The sequence below is a fragment of the Takifugu rubripes genome, chromosome 21 (assembly GCF_901000725.2).
Source record: "Takifugu rubripes chromosome 21, fTakRub1.2, whole genome shotgun sequence".
In the NCBI taxonomy this organism is placed as follows: Eukaryota; Metazoa; Chordata; class Actinopteri; order Tetraodontiformes; family Tetraodontidae; genus Takifugu; species Takifugu rubripes.
Window position 1 is genome coordinate 13,966,102 of NC_042305.1, and position 15,545 is coordinate 13,981,646.

General features: G+C 44.7%; 1 protein-coding gene across 4 annotated transcripts; it reads right to left on the bottom strand.

Moving 5' to 3' along the window:
- Positions 1-4,696: 4,696 nt before the first annotated feature.
- On the bottom strand, positions 4,697-15,086 carry LOC101061751 (T-box transcription factor TBX5-A-like). 4 transcript variants are annotated; one of them, XM_029830265.1, is made up of 9 exons: positions 14,901-15,086; positions 11,830-12,000; positions 11,473-11,567; positions 11,196-11,315; positions 10,270-10,417; positions 9,679-9,831; positions 8,308-8,399; positions 7,024-7,271; positions 4,697-6,770 (listed from the first exon to the last, which is right to left on the bottom strand). In XM_029830265.1, the coding sequence occupies exons 1-9, from the start codon at positions 14,937-14,939 to the stop codon at positions 6,181-6,183; spliced, it is 1,656 nt and encodes a 551-aa protein (XP_029686125.1). In that variant the 5' UTR covers positions 14,940-15,086; the 3' UTR covers positions 4,697-6,180. The 4 variants fall into 4 exon arrangements, with proteins under 4 accessions (XP_029686125.1, XP_029686126.1, XP_029686124.1 ...); XM_029830266.1 differs by having other exon boundaries at positions 4,697-6,773; positions 11,854-12,000; positions 14,901-15,083; XM_029830264.1 differs by having other exon boundaries at positions 4,697-6,773; positions 14,901-15,079.
- Positions 15,087-15,545: the final 459 nt, after the last annotated feature.

The window sequence follows — 15,545 nt, forward strand, 5'->3', positions numbered from 1 at the left end:
GGGGGGATGAGGAGACGGAGGGTAGAGGAAGGCAGAGAGCTTGCGAGGAAAACAGCCAAACAGTTTATTTTGATTAAACTTTAAGTGTCTTTGGGAGCTGGATGTGTGGTTTCTGGGCATCACAAAAGGGAAATGATCCTTTCTTCAGTGACATATTAAATCCAAAGGAATGGCCTTTTTACCACGAAATCCACTAAATCAAATTTAATGCAGCAGTAGATTAAATGGAGAAAACGCTGTTTCTGCATTAGACTTATTCAGAGATGGAGCGAGCCGTCGTAAGACAAGAAGAATTTGATGATTAGAAGCAGAACGTGCCCGTTCTTGCATCGCCTTCAGTAGGAGACCTGCGTGTTTATGAAACTGTCCCTAAGTGTGTTTACAGAAGTGTCTGAATGTAGTTTTGCCTGTGGATTATTAGACTGGGCACAAAGTCAAAACCCCTCTTTCCTCTGACACGTTCGCCACACAGACCAGAGAAGAAAAGCGTGCTGCTGTGTCATGCATCAGCATGATTAACACACACTCGAAATCCACTGTAGAATGTATATATGACCCTTAATGCTATGGAAAAGGGAGAAAGTGATGCTTTTAATAATATTTAAAGCAAATCTTCATGACATCAGCTGTTATACGTTACAAATGATTGTATACAGTAAAGCATGTGCATCATAGGACTGTAGTTTCTATTTTCTTTTATTTCTTGAGTTTGTTAAAGTACTTTTGTATTTGAATGTTTATGTTCTGCAACCATCTTTACCTGCATTTCCACTTTAAGGCACTTTAAACAGACCGCCTTCCTCATTTATCTCCATTTATGAGTGGTATTTTGGGAAGTCTTTAATGTAAAAGAGTTCCCCCACAGCTCGCCTCACACTTGAATGCGCAGGTAGCAAACATCTCCGCATCTATAATTAAAGGTCAACAGGGTGACGCAAACAGATATTGAGAGGAAGTCTGTGTTTATGCTAATGCCTTGTCAGACAGAGAGGCCACCGAATCTCTGACACCATCTATTAATAATGAGATAGCATCGCAGAAACGCACCGAGCACGACCCAAACAATGCTGCTCCTGGCAAACAATGACGGGAGGCTGAGCGAGTGCTGCACGCGTATCTTTAGGGAGCGTATGAATGGAGCTGTTTGTGTATTGATGTTTGTGTTTTGTGTTTGTCTCACAGCAGTGGCCCTGTCTGGCCTGTTTGCAAACATGCTCGTACATGAGCGGCTACAAGCCTGCCGGGAAGGCCAAAGCGTGGGGAGGTGGGACGCCAGCTTGGGAAGCTAAGGCACTTTGAGGGACCGCTATATGACACATAAAATAATAACTGGAAGTTATGAACGTGACATTGTGTTGAAGATTTTGTTAAATTGTAATAATGTAGACAAATGCAGAGGACAAAAAGGTGAAATCTGTAATTTTGCTCTAAGTTTGCCTGTAACATGGCACATTAAAGTCACTTTGCTGGTCTGCTGTCTGGAGGCTGATCCCCCCCAGAATAAATGCTTGAATTTGGACCATCTCTTGACTAACATGCCCATAGCCTGGCTGTACTTTGGCTGGGATGTATTAGCTGCATTTTGATTTGCCTGAAGAAACCAGTTGTGTTTTTACACATTCTGCACACGTGGGCTCTCAATTGAAGACGTTTTGCTTCATCTGACAAAACAATAAATGATAAATGTTAATAAATGATAGTCCGCAGCATTGTGATCCGTCACCAAACAAGTTGGTTCCCAAATAGGCTTCGCCAGATAATGTCTGCCAGTTGTAGGCTAAAAGGACTGAGAACTGTCACCATGAGAACTGTGGCGATGAACCACGGATGGACGCTTTCTGAGAACATCATTTATGTGGTCACAGCTCCATCATTCTGTACACGGCTGCAACTCGGGCAGAACAAAATATCGCTGCTCCTGTAGCTCCTTTGGGGGTCTGTCTGACTGTCCAGTGGGGGAAACAGTCAGTCAGCAAAGTAAAGTCCTGCTGTTAATGATATCATTATGTTGTGTGTCCAGTCTGGACACGCTGGGGACTGGGGTGAGGTCAAGGGGCTATATGTGTAATCTTTTGATTGAATAGGCTGTGTGTGTGTGTGTGTGTGTGTGTGTGTGTGTGTGTGTGTGTGTGTGTGCGTGTGTGTGTGTGTGTGTGTGTGTGTGTGTGTGTGTGTGTGTGTGTGCGTGTGTGTGTGTGTGTGTGTGTGTGTGATATTGGCGTGCCTCTCCAGTCCTCCGGCTGTAATCAGATGGGACATTGGCTCCATGACGTCCTGAAGCCCCCCCACACCACCCACTGAGGGGAGCGCCTCTGTTCCTTTCACCCTGTCAAGAATATTTGGCTGCTTTTCTTGGGACCTTGGCGGTCTATTAGGAAGCTTTAAAGCTTTTATTCTTGCTCACATCACCGTGCCGTATTACAAATCTCGATTTCCTCGACGGGGAGAGACGGATGAATCAGGAAGGCGCAAATCTTTGTCCTCTTACATCCGAACATTTCGTTCTCTTTGCTTTATTCTCCCAACTGTTCTAAAAGTGAGACTGCAACATAAGACTGGAAGATAATGCAGTTCCAGCAGGGTGACAGTTCGATGGCTGTCAGATAAACAACCATCACTGATCAGGTTAGTCTGAGCCCTCTGACCCTGGACTAGACTGGCTGCTGTTAGTTTGACCCTTGACCTCTGTCTTTGTCTTTCAGAACGACGCACAGGACAAGCCCGGCTCCTCTCAACGCACGCACGCACACACACACACACACACACACACACACGGCCTCTTATCCTTGACAGCTCTTACACTCATATTAAGATCTACTCCAGTGATTTCAGGGCTGTTTCCACCATAAACTCTAATTTAGGTCAGAATTAGCTTGCTCTCAGTCTTGTTACTATTCTATGCTTAACAGCATTAGACCATTCTTGTGGCTTTTAAATAACAACAAGGATGGATAGTGTCATTCAAATAAACCTCCTCCAGCCTACTTTGTTGCACCACATGTAATGGCCAAGCATTCATTGTTTTACATTATTGTCCTGCCATTGTTCTGCCCTCCTCTTACTCACCCATTGTAATTGCAGATAGTAGAAGCTGGTTAAGTATATTAAAATGTGCTTTACAAGCCATGCCTTCCTAACGTAGTGCGATTATCATCATTCTGATTTTTAACTTTACTGCATTAACTCTTTTTTGCTGTCTTTTTTGTGTACCTGTCAATTTTAACTGCCACTGAGGCAGAATACTGTCAGGCCCACGCACAAAAACATAATCAGCTTTACCCATTATGCTTTATCTCAGACCACTTATTCCTCTAAAAGTGGCATCATCAATGCAGGACAGCGCCCAAGTGCACGTTTGCGTATGCTGACGGTAATGAGATCCGCATTAAACCAGTCTGATTGCTTTGAAAAGTGTGCGAGTCTCAAGAGAAATTGCTGCACAGAGCCTTAAAAACAACATAGCAAGACAAAAAGAAACAAAATTCCCCCAAAGTCATTCCATTTTCTAGAAAGACACAAGCTAAATGTGTGACACTTAGAAATGCACATGATAATAGCATGTGTGTGTGTGTGTGTGTGTGTGTGGGAGGGGGGGGTTAGGGGGTCGTTGGGAAGATAATGATAAGCACCACTTAAGCTCTTTGATCACGAGTTCATCAATCTAGTGTCCGTCTGAGAAAGTCTTCGAGCAAACGCTCTCTGTTTAATATTACTTTAGCGTTTCAGCCAGAGCTCCATTCCTTCAGCCACCCTCCACACACACAGCTCAGCTCACAGCTCTGTTACTGTACAAGTGAGCATAGGGGAACTGAGTTGTGTTATTCATCTTCGGAGTGTATGCCTCCCCCCACGTGGGACCTCTTTCCGCTCCCCCCCTCCTCATCTTGGCCTGAATTTGTCTGGAGACGAGGGGTTAAGGAGGAACAGACCCAGCGAAGGACTGCCTGCTTAACCTCTGACCTTATGGTGTATGAAAAAGAGAGAGAAAGGAAAGAGAGGGAAAGAAATGGACTTAACAGCCGTCTGAATAAACCTGTTCGTGCCGAGCTCCTTTTCCCTCCTCTCTCCCCTCCCACAGAAGGCTGGCGTTGCATCTGCAGGTGTAGGATGAAACCGGGCCGACTTTGTGGAGCCGTCAGGAGGGAGGAATGAGAGTAATGAGGATTGCTCTCATGTGTTGCCGGCGGGACCACCAGCAGCCCATCCCCACCTTTGTTTCTCCATCATCCTGGCAGCGTCGGCCCCTCTGTGGGCAGCACGTTGTCAGTGAGGGCGTCCAGCTGGTGGAGACTGGAGTAGCCAAACAAGCTGTCACAGATAAGAGGAGGTGGACAAGGTATGTGCAGCAGCCCAGCACCCACACGGCTCTGAGTGCTGTGTGGGTGCTGGGCTGCACGCGGGCTTCATCATACATGATAGGACAGCAGATGACACACTGGTACAACAATACTCGCTACATCATGGGAGACTTTTGAGGGGTACATCTGCTAATTGTTTTCAGGCCCCGCATGATTCATATATTAAGACTGATAAACTGCAGTGCACTTAAAGGAGAATCCCAAGGTGCTAAACATAACCCCACTGGGAATGTTAATAGTGAGTATCTGGTGGTGTCATGCGGAGAGCACTTCAAATCACAACAAATCCCACAACCAGCAGCCGCTTACGCAGTAAACAAGCAATCTAAAGCCATTTCTTAGATAAATTTGTCTTTATTATCATGACAAAAAAAATGTCTATTACAACTTTTTATTGCCACTTTGAGAGATGGAGACAAATCAGGACAAAACCAGACAGTTTTGAATAAAAACATCAGCTTTCACAAGTTTCACAAACTAGTCTTTACAAATCAAGAGTAATAAATACTGTAGGCAGGTACGAGGTTATAAAAATCTCATTGACGTACACAAATGTTGGCATTCTCCCTCCCTCACACACACACACACACACACACATAAATCATAAAATGAGAATCATCTGTCTGGAAATGAGTTACTTGAAATGTCCTAGCAGCGTCTCAGATGTTACTGCATGTTAAAATATAAAAAAACAAAAATAAGAAGTGCTGCGTAACGCCAAAATTAACCCAAATATCGGCTTGCATGCCAACAGATCCTCTCCACGGTCGGCTGAAAATGGATAAATAATAAATCTGCAGGTGATTATAACCAAGTTACCAGTATTCGAGATGTTCAGATGTTCCACTGAACATTTAGAAATACAACGGCGAGATAAAAAATAGATTTGGAACATTATGACACTTACAGCTCTATGGTTATGTTTACTGAGAAGTCCTTACATGTCAATGTTGGATTCATGAATAATTCAGAAAACAAAAACACAGACACGTTTTCACACTCACACACACACTCACACACATGCACACACACACACACACGACATGTTGCACTCCAACTCTGTCTTGTCAGCTCACAATTAAACAGAGCTGCACACTCATTGGATGAACATCCACTGAACAGGAAAGGCTGATTGGTCAGCCGGAGGTGACCGAGAGGACAGCGGTCGCTGCGGAATAAGAGTCCTGCGTTTACCCAGAATGCATTGGAATTGTGTTTAAAGGTCCTTCGGCCTGTAGCGCGATCTAAACTAGCTGTTTATCTCTGTGGTGCAGCGCTTGCAGCTATCACCGCCTGTCTCATTGGACTTACGCTCAGAGCATGGTTGAGCTGAGCTGACATAGGTTTTACATACGGACGTGCACACGCAGACGGCCCGTGCCATTTCTCCTTCACTGATACTGAACGCGGAGCTGCGCTTTGCTCCGGGAAAGTTAAAATAGACTCACACCTCTGGCTCAGGGGTGCTGTGAGAGTTTATTTTGATCAGTTTTGGTGGTATTACCTGTCTGAGAGCAGGGTCATTATTTACAGCTTCAAAGAGGCGAAGGAGGAGGAGGAGGAGGAGGAGGAGGAGGAGGAGGAGGAGGGGGGAGTCATTGGGAGGAAGGCAGGCTTCACAGTGCAAACACTTGCATGGTATCAGTCATGGGGTCACAGGAGAAGGATGTTGTCATAGTTGCGTTCCTCAGATGTCTTTCTGAGATGTCTGATGTGTCCAAAATCAGTTTGTTTTTTAAATCCGGGGGGGAGAACATGACGAAGAGACAAAAATCACACTTGTCACCATTATTTCACAATCAGGAAGCTGGTCTTCTTCCTTTTAAGAGGCTGCACTCCATTCAGGGACGGCACACCTCACCTGGGTATTTGTCTCTAGCGTGTGGTACAGAGGCGGGGACGGGTTGGGTGTATACCGAGGATATTCTCTGAGTGGGGGGCTGAGCTGCCTGCTGTGGATATTTTGAGAACTTTGAGATGGAGGTCCGGCGCTCTGGTTCTGGTAGGTATCGTGGGTGTTGTGATCTTGCTGAGGCGGAGAGCTCTGGTGGGCCACGGCGCTGACACGAGAGCCCTGAGGACTGGAGCTGTAGTGAGGATGAGGAGTATAAGGTGGGTAAGGGTCCACAGGGGTCATGGCAGGTGGCAGCGGGCAGCTGTAGGACCAGGATGGGCCATTGAGTTCCTCCAGCCTGGGCTCAGAGCCGGCAAACATGCACGCCTGACGCCCCACGTCTGGGCTGTAGGCAGAGTCGGCGAAAGCTAGGGATGGATTACCGGAGAGACCAGGAGGTGGAGGGGGAGGAGGAGGAGGGTAGGAGGAGGGGTGATAGTAGGAATCAGACTCGCTCGGTGAGCTACCAGGGAAGAGCTTCTTGTACGGATGGTGGCGAGTTCCTGAAGAGCAGCTGTCTGCTACAGGAGACACAGAGGAAGCAAGATGGAAAAATATAGAGGCTGGACTCTTTCAACATCTTCAAAATGAAACTCCAATTTTGCCTTCATTTTCCTATATATTATACTTCACAGGTAAGGCAGTGACCTGAGCCTTCTTCTGAAAATAATGTTCAATCTTAAGACGTAATTGAATCTTGGTGACACTTCCCCTTTAGAAATACAGAATGTTTTTGTGTGTATATTCTTTAAAACCGCTGTGACCTCCTACCTTTCCTCTCGGGACAGTGGTACACAGGTGACAGCTGGCTGTGCTGCAGGTGAGGGCGAGGCAGGATGTAGGGGGCGGCGCTCAGCAGCTCCTGGGGGCTGCTGCTGTTCAGCCTGTTGTCACAGCTGTAGGGAGACCCGACGCAATCTGGGGAGCGCCGCAGAACCCGACTGTCCCCACCAAATGGGCTTCCAGTGGGACACGCTCTCTGACGGCCGGCAGTACGGGGGACCACCGGGAAGTCCTTACTGAGGCATTAGAGGAGAAGCTCTCATTTTCACTTGGAATTGTTTTATATTGAGGAAAAAAATAAAGAGTCACTGGCAAAATAAATTAGGAACAAAAATCTATTTAGTAATCTAATTTTATTTTATTTGCCCACACAATTGTGAGCAAAATTAGCAGAACTACTTCAAAGAATACCTGAAGTATTCATGCAAATGACGATTACTGATTATTATTTTTGACTCAGTGACGATTTTGTAATAGCTTCTTGTTGCTATGGTTCCTGAATCTCTGCAGGTATTCGTTGACATTCAATCCTGCCTGATTTCCTCTTTCCTCTCCTTTTCTCCTGTCTTTTAATTCCCCTCGACCTCTCACAATCCTTTCAGCTCTGATCTTGTTTCTTTACACGCTGCCCTCTTGATGAACCCTGTGGTATGTGGGGACATCGGGCCGCATCACTCTGACTCTCACTGAGATAGTCAGAGAGAGAGAGAGAGTCAGTGCGGTTGTGAGATAATTCAGTGCTCTAAAAATAAACATCCATCCTCGTGTCACTTCAGATAGACTCAGCTCTCGGCTCTGTTCTCCACCATCCGCAGCAGTACAGCAACACTGCCGAGATGCCTGTGATACAAAGGTCCGTCCTTCCTCCCCTCGCTAATACCCTTTGACGTATCAAAGCCACTAATCTGACTGGTTGAATGAAAGCAAACAGATACCATGCAAGTCCACTAGCACATCAGCTGCGACGTCATCGATGCTCGACGCGTCGAGACTGCTTTTTATGCACAGGTATCCGCTAGGTGACAGTAGCTTAAGATTCTTTATACACCGTCTCACACAGACCATATGCTCCCCTTCATAACAGTCATGGCAGATGTCTGCCCACCCGGAGCCAGGGGCCGCCTGTTTTTTGGGGATTTTTTTTTCATTCTAAAAGGACATTTTTCCACAATCCACCTTTCTAAATCAATATTTGCCTGAATTAAGTAGCACACTTTAGGAAAAACTGATTAAATCCACATATAGGCTGTAATCAGGCAACAATGCCCTCACCTTTGCAACTTGGCCATACGGTGGAGCTCATTGTCGTCGCTGCCTCTGAATCCCTTCGCAAAAGGGTTATTTTCAATCTTCAACTGCGTAATCTTGGCACAGAAATTAGAGCACTCATTTTATTTAGATGCAGATATACACGCACACACAAACACACAAATCCATGCACACGCCGCCACCCCCCTTCTAAAACATGTCTTTCACTGACCGACAGGAAAGAAGTTTACTATTCGTCAGAGGCCCAGCAGACGTTAAAAGCAGCCTGGATGAAGCCGCGTACGGTCAACATTCCTCTGCAGCTGAGGCTTGCAGTGGAGTGGACGCTGTTCTCGCCAGCTGACACAGAATAAACTGTTTATCCCAACAGTCACCAGGTTTAAGGTTTTCAAGCCAAAGCTTTTAGAGGTCCAAACTTCAGAACTTTGATGCTTCTACGTTCCTCGGTGATGCTATGAGGGGAAACCTCTGAAGACATAAACTCAGGCCCAACAAATTCTGAGCCGGTGTGAACACAGATTTTTAGGTTGTCAGATAAAAATGATTTTTATCAGATAAAAATCATTTTTATCTGACAGGAGAGACTGATCAACGTAATGATGGAAATGCCAGATTTTTAAAATTGAAATTATTTTGCATTAAGGAAAAACCCAACTGCCTCGATGAAAGTTTAATCAATTAACATATATACCTTAACTGTTGGCATAATTTTAAAGTAGTTTAAGGTATACATTCAATTACCAACTATTAACTTGAATTGCAGGTAGACCTAAAGTCAACTTGTTGCGTTATCGGGAAGCAGGCATTTAAATTCTTTTTTAATTATTTAATAAACATAATTAAGAACGTAGCTCAACAGGTAGCATCTGTACGTTCGATCACGACTTCCTCTCTTTTGCGACCGTCTAATTCGCTCTCATAGCGCCCCCAGCGTCCAGGCGGACACACCGCACAGCCAATTCATCTGGGAAATTCGGGGTTAGTTTAAGCATGTGGCTGGACAAAGTCGTAAGTTTTATTTTTCCGAGAAAATAATCAGGATTAAACTTTGGTTTAGCGCATAAAATTTATAAAAATGATTTGTACACACACACGCATTTTGAAGATTAAAATTGTATTGGTGGACAACAAATAAAGGCAGAAACATCAGAAATACAATCTGAGGCCATGTGGATGTGTGGACACAAGTTTAGGCACAGAGCATCATTTTTTTTAAAAAATAGACAATAATGGGTTTAAATGTTCCTAAATGTTCATCTTTTTATTTGTTCACACCAGACTTTACAATATTTCCCTTTGTTACCGATAATTAAATGATCGAGATAATCCCCCCATCCCCCTTGTTTTTTTTTCTACGTCCCAAGCTGAACATACCTTGTGGTTCTGGTAGGACGTCACGCCGATGAAGGCCGTCTCGGGGAAGACGTGGGTGCAGAAAGCTGTGTTTTTGGAGCCAAAGCCGTTGTTCTCGTCTGCTTTGACAATGTGGAGACGCGGCTGGTACTTGTGCATGGAGTTCAGAATTATCTACAATGGGAGCGGATGGTTTGATAAAGAGAGAGTGAGAGACCTGCCGTGTTTCCAGAACACCACCACATTCACAGAGGAGATTAAATGAGACGGAAGGCAGAACCACAGTATTCTAGCTATTCAGATTTCCCCACTTTGTGTGCAAGCCACTGACATTTTGATTTACCTGCCCAGAACTATGGTCGCATTTCACATAGAGCAAAAGGTCAAAAACATTAGTGCAGCCTGAACTTCTTTTCTATATAATTTCCATATCATCCATACATATTTATAAAATGTTATTAGTTATTGCAGTAATGTACATGTGGCTAATTTCAAGATGTACTTTATTCATCCCTGTAGGGAAATTGAATTTGGCACTGATAACACTATGCCAATGACCTCTAACCCTCACCACGTGACCAAAGCACCCTACTATTAAAAAGAGAGGCTTACGTGGCCAAAGGGATCCAGGTGGTTGTTGGTGAGCTTCAGCTTCTGGAATGAAACGAGCTGGCGGCTCCAGTGCGCACCGGTAGCGGGAGAGTCTGGGTGCACGTAGAGCCTTCCGGGCATAGCGGGTTCTGCCTTCCCCGTCACCGACCTACAGGAGAAACGCGGGGCCATCAGAAATCAGCGTGTCAGGGATCGGCAGCCGATGACAGGAGCGCGCTCATTCCAACCTCCGCCCGCTCCGTTTATCCAATCACGCCACAGAGAGATTCAAAAACATTAAAACGGCCACCGACTCCCAGAAATGTGTGCGGTGCCCGGTTCTTTTCACCGTTTCACAGCAGCAACGATCAACATTTTGCAACCTGTTGGAATGAGGTTCTCTTTCAGCGTTTTAACTTTTAATCAACGGGTTAAATCTGTTTAGATGTGCATCTCCAGAAATGTTTTGTGAAATGTTTTAGGGTCTTGGATTAAAAGACATATATATGAAAGCATAATCGCCTAAAAAGACGCGCAAACATTGAGGTTTGAGGAAGGCGCAACCCTCATGGATCTCCACGCGTGATCCATTCGGGTATGCCCCGCAGTTCATCACGCATCAGAAAAGCAGACTTTAATCCCGTCTGCGCCGCTGTCCGCCCAGTGAACCTTCGAAGATTTATCCGGAGGGCAGTAACCGGGGAGAAGTAGGCCGCCCCGGTCCACAAGACGAACCGGACCTTTGCGCACAGGCAGAAAATAAGCGTAAAAGTAGGAATTGTGTAGCAAGGTTGTTTTGTAGGAATTTGAAGTAGGAGAGGGTGTAAAAACGTTGGTTTTGAAAGAGCAGTTCCCTTGCGCCCTGACAGAGTAGACCGGTCCACCGCGGCCTCGACGCTGCCGCTGGTGAAACTTGTGTTTTTGTATCAGTGTTTTAATATACGAACCATTTGTTGTCTGCGAATTTGTAGCGGTGGTCATCTCCAGGAACAATGTCCATGAGGAGTATGTACTTGGTTTTGGGGTTGAGTCCCGTGACCTTCACCTTGTAACCAGGGAACATTCTCCTACAAGGACCAAATCCCCCACAAAAAAAGAAATATATATATATAAATTTAGTATTCTCCCACCATGACATTCAAACATGGTAAAATAATATTGGAATTCGGGTAAAATGATACATTTAAACAAAATGGGTGCAGAGTATATGACAGTTCCTCCTACCTTCCAGCCTTGGTAATGATCATTTCAGTTCCCACTTCATCAAACTTGGTCCAGAGATCCCTGTCATGAAGGAAAACTTTAATTCCCTCCATCCCCTGTTGAGAGAAAGTCTGGTCAATTACAGATACATCTAAATGCAGAACCTTATTATCTATTTCTTGCAATATTATGATAAACGATTCATATTGATATTATTTATGTAATATGTTTATTTATTTATTTATTTATTTTTAAAAGGGTTTGTATCTGCCTTAAATTCTGCGTAAATTCTATCGTCGGTAAATTCGTGAGGAAAAATAAATCAACGCATTAAGGATGGGATGAGTTCAGAGCATGTCATTAATAATCAATATTTACATTCTGATCAGAGCAGGCCAGGACCTGCTGGGTGGAGGTTGTGTGCGGTGAAGCTGGAGAGTTTAAAGCGTAGCTCTGCTTCTCCTGTTTGGTCTCCTTGGGAGAATCCATGCAGTCCGAGTTGGGAGGGTCTGAGAGACCGAATTGGTCCCCTCCGTTAGCCATGTCCCTCTGACACACACACGCACGCACACACACAATTTCAGTTAAAAACAATTTCCATTCCAACGGCCTGTTTATTCTCCTTTCGTTATTTCTAATTGTAATGATTTATATTTCCTGGTTGAAAACTCGGTTGTAGCCAAAAAATGCAACCACCGGACAGAACTTGATTCCACCTAAAGTTTAAAAGCCATTAAATCCCGCAGACTGTTTGGCAGCTGATATTCTGGTGCTGCTGAAAAGCCGCAAATGATGGTCTCCTCCCTGCACACAGCCTGAGGACAATACCTAACTTGACATCACAGCCTCTCCAGTAACCCCATCACACACCACTTTAATGGACATCCAGTGTAAAGGAACTTGAACTTTGACACTGTTTTGTTTCACGCGTTCCACTGGACGCCCTTTATATCAAACTGTCTGATTTCGTATTGAGTTGGAATGTTGAATAGTTGCAGCCTGCGGTTTTGTGTGTTAAACTACTGTTTAGGGCAGCAGCTAACCGCAGCTTGTATCTGGTGTATAAGTGTGTTTGTATGGCCTGTATATTTTTGGACGGTCTCTTCAAGTGTTTTACCTCAAATGCACTGCCCTGCTCTCCCTGCAGAAAACACTCTCATCCTTTTGCTCTCCGCCTCTCGCCGTTGCTCGAATTTGGGCAAAAATGTCAACATCCAAAGTGTCCGGACTTTTGCGATGCGTTCCTCTAAATATTCATCCCAATCCGAACGTAGCTCTCAGTTATCTCTGGTTTTGATGTGTTTCCATCCATGCGCGCAGACCGCGTCTCCTCCGCCCCGCCGCGTCGCGCTGCCGCCGCCGCCGCCGCCGCGGAAGGCTTTTAGGGTCACTCCAAAGCGGATGTGACCTCTCCTCGTTTAAACGGGCGCTCCGCTCGCTTCCCCCTACGATGGCACCGGTGGCCCGATCTGAACCTCCCTTCTGTCAACCGGGCCCTGCAGCTTCAGATGGAGTCCGCCTCAGACCCTCCCTCTTGCCTTCCCCGCTCTCCCATAGGTCCGCACGGTGCGTTGGTATCTGCAGGCCAAATCACTGCTGTGACACTGGCCAATCACACACACACACACACACACACACGAGCACGCGCACACGCTGGAGAGGTCCACGCATTTACGCACAAGATTATTTAATTTCTTTTAAAGCACCAACAAAATATAATTCGTTCCCCGTCACTTTGGTGACTAATAAAACAGGTTTATGTGTACATAAAAGGACAGTAGTGTTCGTTTAAACAATGAATTACACTTAATTACAACCTTTATCCAGGGACAGGATTTATAGTAAACCAGGGATTGGTAATCCGCACAGGGGTGTATTTTAATTTAATTTATCTGAATTGCAGTGAGGGCTAAAACGCGCAATCATTTGTTTTAATGGTGCTGTCCTTAAAAGACACTCATGTCACATTTGCCCCACTCCGCCCCGTTATTGCCTTTGATGACGGAAAAGCATCCAGACACACACAATACGCACAGCTCGCAGCAACCGCACCGCGCATCATTGTGACCAGATTATATAGAACCTGATAACCGGAGACACGCACTGTTGAGGGTTTGAAGAGGTCACCGAGGGGTCAACATGCGCGATCCATCCGCGTGCACGGGCCTAAATATTTTCCTCCAGTTAGCCTCTCGTTATCAGCCAGCTAATTTAACGTGCTATTGGTCACAATATGCGTCGAGAGACATAAATGTTAGAACGTTAACCTGCATGCATGGGTACAGCTGCACAGGCTAGCTCATTCAAAATTGAAATGAATAATACATTACATAAATTAGATATGAGAGCAGGGATTTGATAATAATCTGTATTCGGGCACAAATCAGCCAAGAAAGCAGCGCTTACTTCAGATCCTTAGATCCTCGGTGAGAAACCTCCGGTCACCAGCAGCGGTAAACAACAAGAGCGCGCTGTGTGTGTGTGTGTGTGTGTGTGTGTGTGTGTGTGTGTGTGTGTGTGTGTGTGTGTGTGTGTGTGTGTGAGCGTGTGAGTATGTGAGAGAGAGCATGTGCGTTTCTGTACTATTATTTTTTGTCAGAATTCACTACTGTATCTGAAAAAATGAGCTAAATCTACGTTTCAAAGAATAAATATGCAGAAAGAAGATTTTAATCTATGATATTAATATGTTTTCACAAACATTTGGATTCAGCTCAGCAATAAAGTCATTTGATTAAAAGATTATCTGTTTTGATTAATAACGTGTTGATAATTTAACTTTTGTTTTCATGTTTATTTTGAAATGTACGTTTTCTTCGACAGTAAATAATATCTGAGTTCGGAAAAAACTACTTTTTTTAAAATTACAAAATGGAAAAATAATAATAAAAAAATGGCATGAGAAACAAATTGACGTTAAATTTTGAATAAATAAATCAGGCTTTTACTCAGCCTAGCTACGTTATATTTACTTTGAAATCGAACACACTTCATATCCCATAAATCGACGACGCAGACCAAATTGGAAAATTAAAAAAATAATTGAGTCCAGAGCCGTAAAGCCAAATTACATTTCTTAGCTCAACGCAACTTTTTAACCCTATTTATCGTGTATTTATTGAATCAAAAAGGTAAAATCACCAGTTCAATAGCGACACATTCAAAGTAACCTAAACCACGTAAATGAAAACAAACCGAATTTAAAAGTTCTTTTTGCTGATTTTTGTTCTGTCAACCTACTCAAACGCCGAGGTACTTTTTCTAAATTAAAACTGCCATTAAATATGAGGGCAGACACCACAATCACAGTCAAGACAATAACCACACTTTTAAATCGTTTTTAGAAATAGATAAAATCCAAACTAAGTTTTAAAAAGTCGTTTGCGTATTACCCGTAAATCAGAGCCAACCTTACTTTTGCTGGTGTATTGGAAAAGTTTCAACAATACCTGGAATGAGGTGGTGCTGGTGTCGGCCGGACGGCTCATTATGGCCCCATCCTGGCTTCAGCTGACTGGACCCTCTGTTCTCTGTCTGCAGGAAGTGCTGATGGGGTCCCAGACCTCCTGCACTCAGCAGGTCTGTCTCACACACCTCCAGTATGGTCAAAGCGCGCGGTGCGTTTCTGTGTGTGTGTGTGTGTGTGTGTGTGTGTGTGTGTGTGTGTGTGTGTGTGGCATCATAGGGCAAGGTCAACCCATTTCTCTGCAAACAATCACATCACACAGGGCAAAATACATTCCACTCCCCCTCCCATAACCTCCAGTATGTAAGGTGGTCTGATGTGGGACCGCTGGAGCGGGTGGGGGTTTGGCAGGGGGCCAGCTGGAGGCCTCTGAGGCCAGATGAAGGAAAACCTGTTCCACATTAATATACCTTCATTAAAAGTGGGGAGAGTCCTCCTGCAGACGGGGCCACAAGTTAGACTCTTGTGTGTTCTCTGTATGGTGGTTAGGTGGACCGGATCAAACCAGTTAGTGGTTCAATGGTCGGTTTAGTGGTCAGTTTGTACATCACACATCAACTCTGGAAACATCTCAACAAACTCAGAACTCATCTTTTGCCACAACCAACCAAACAAACAAACAAACCAA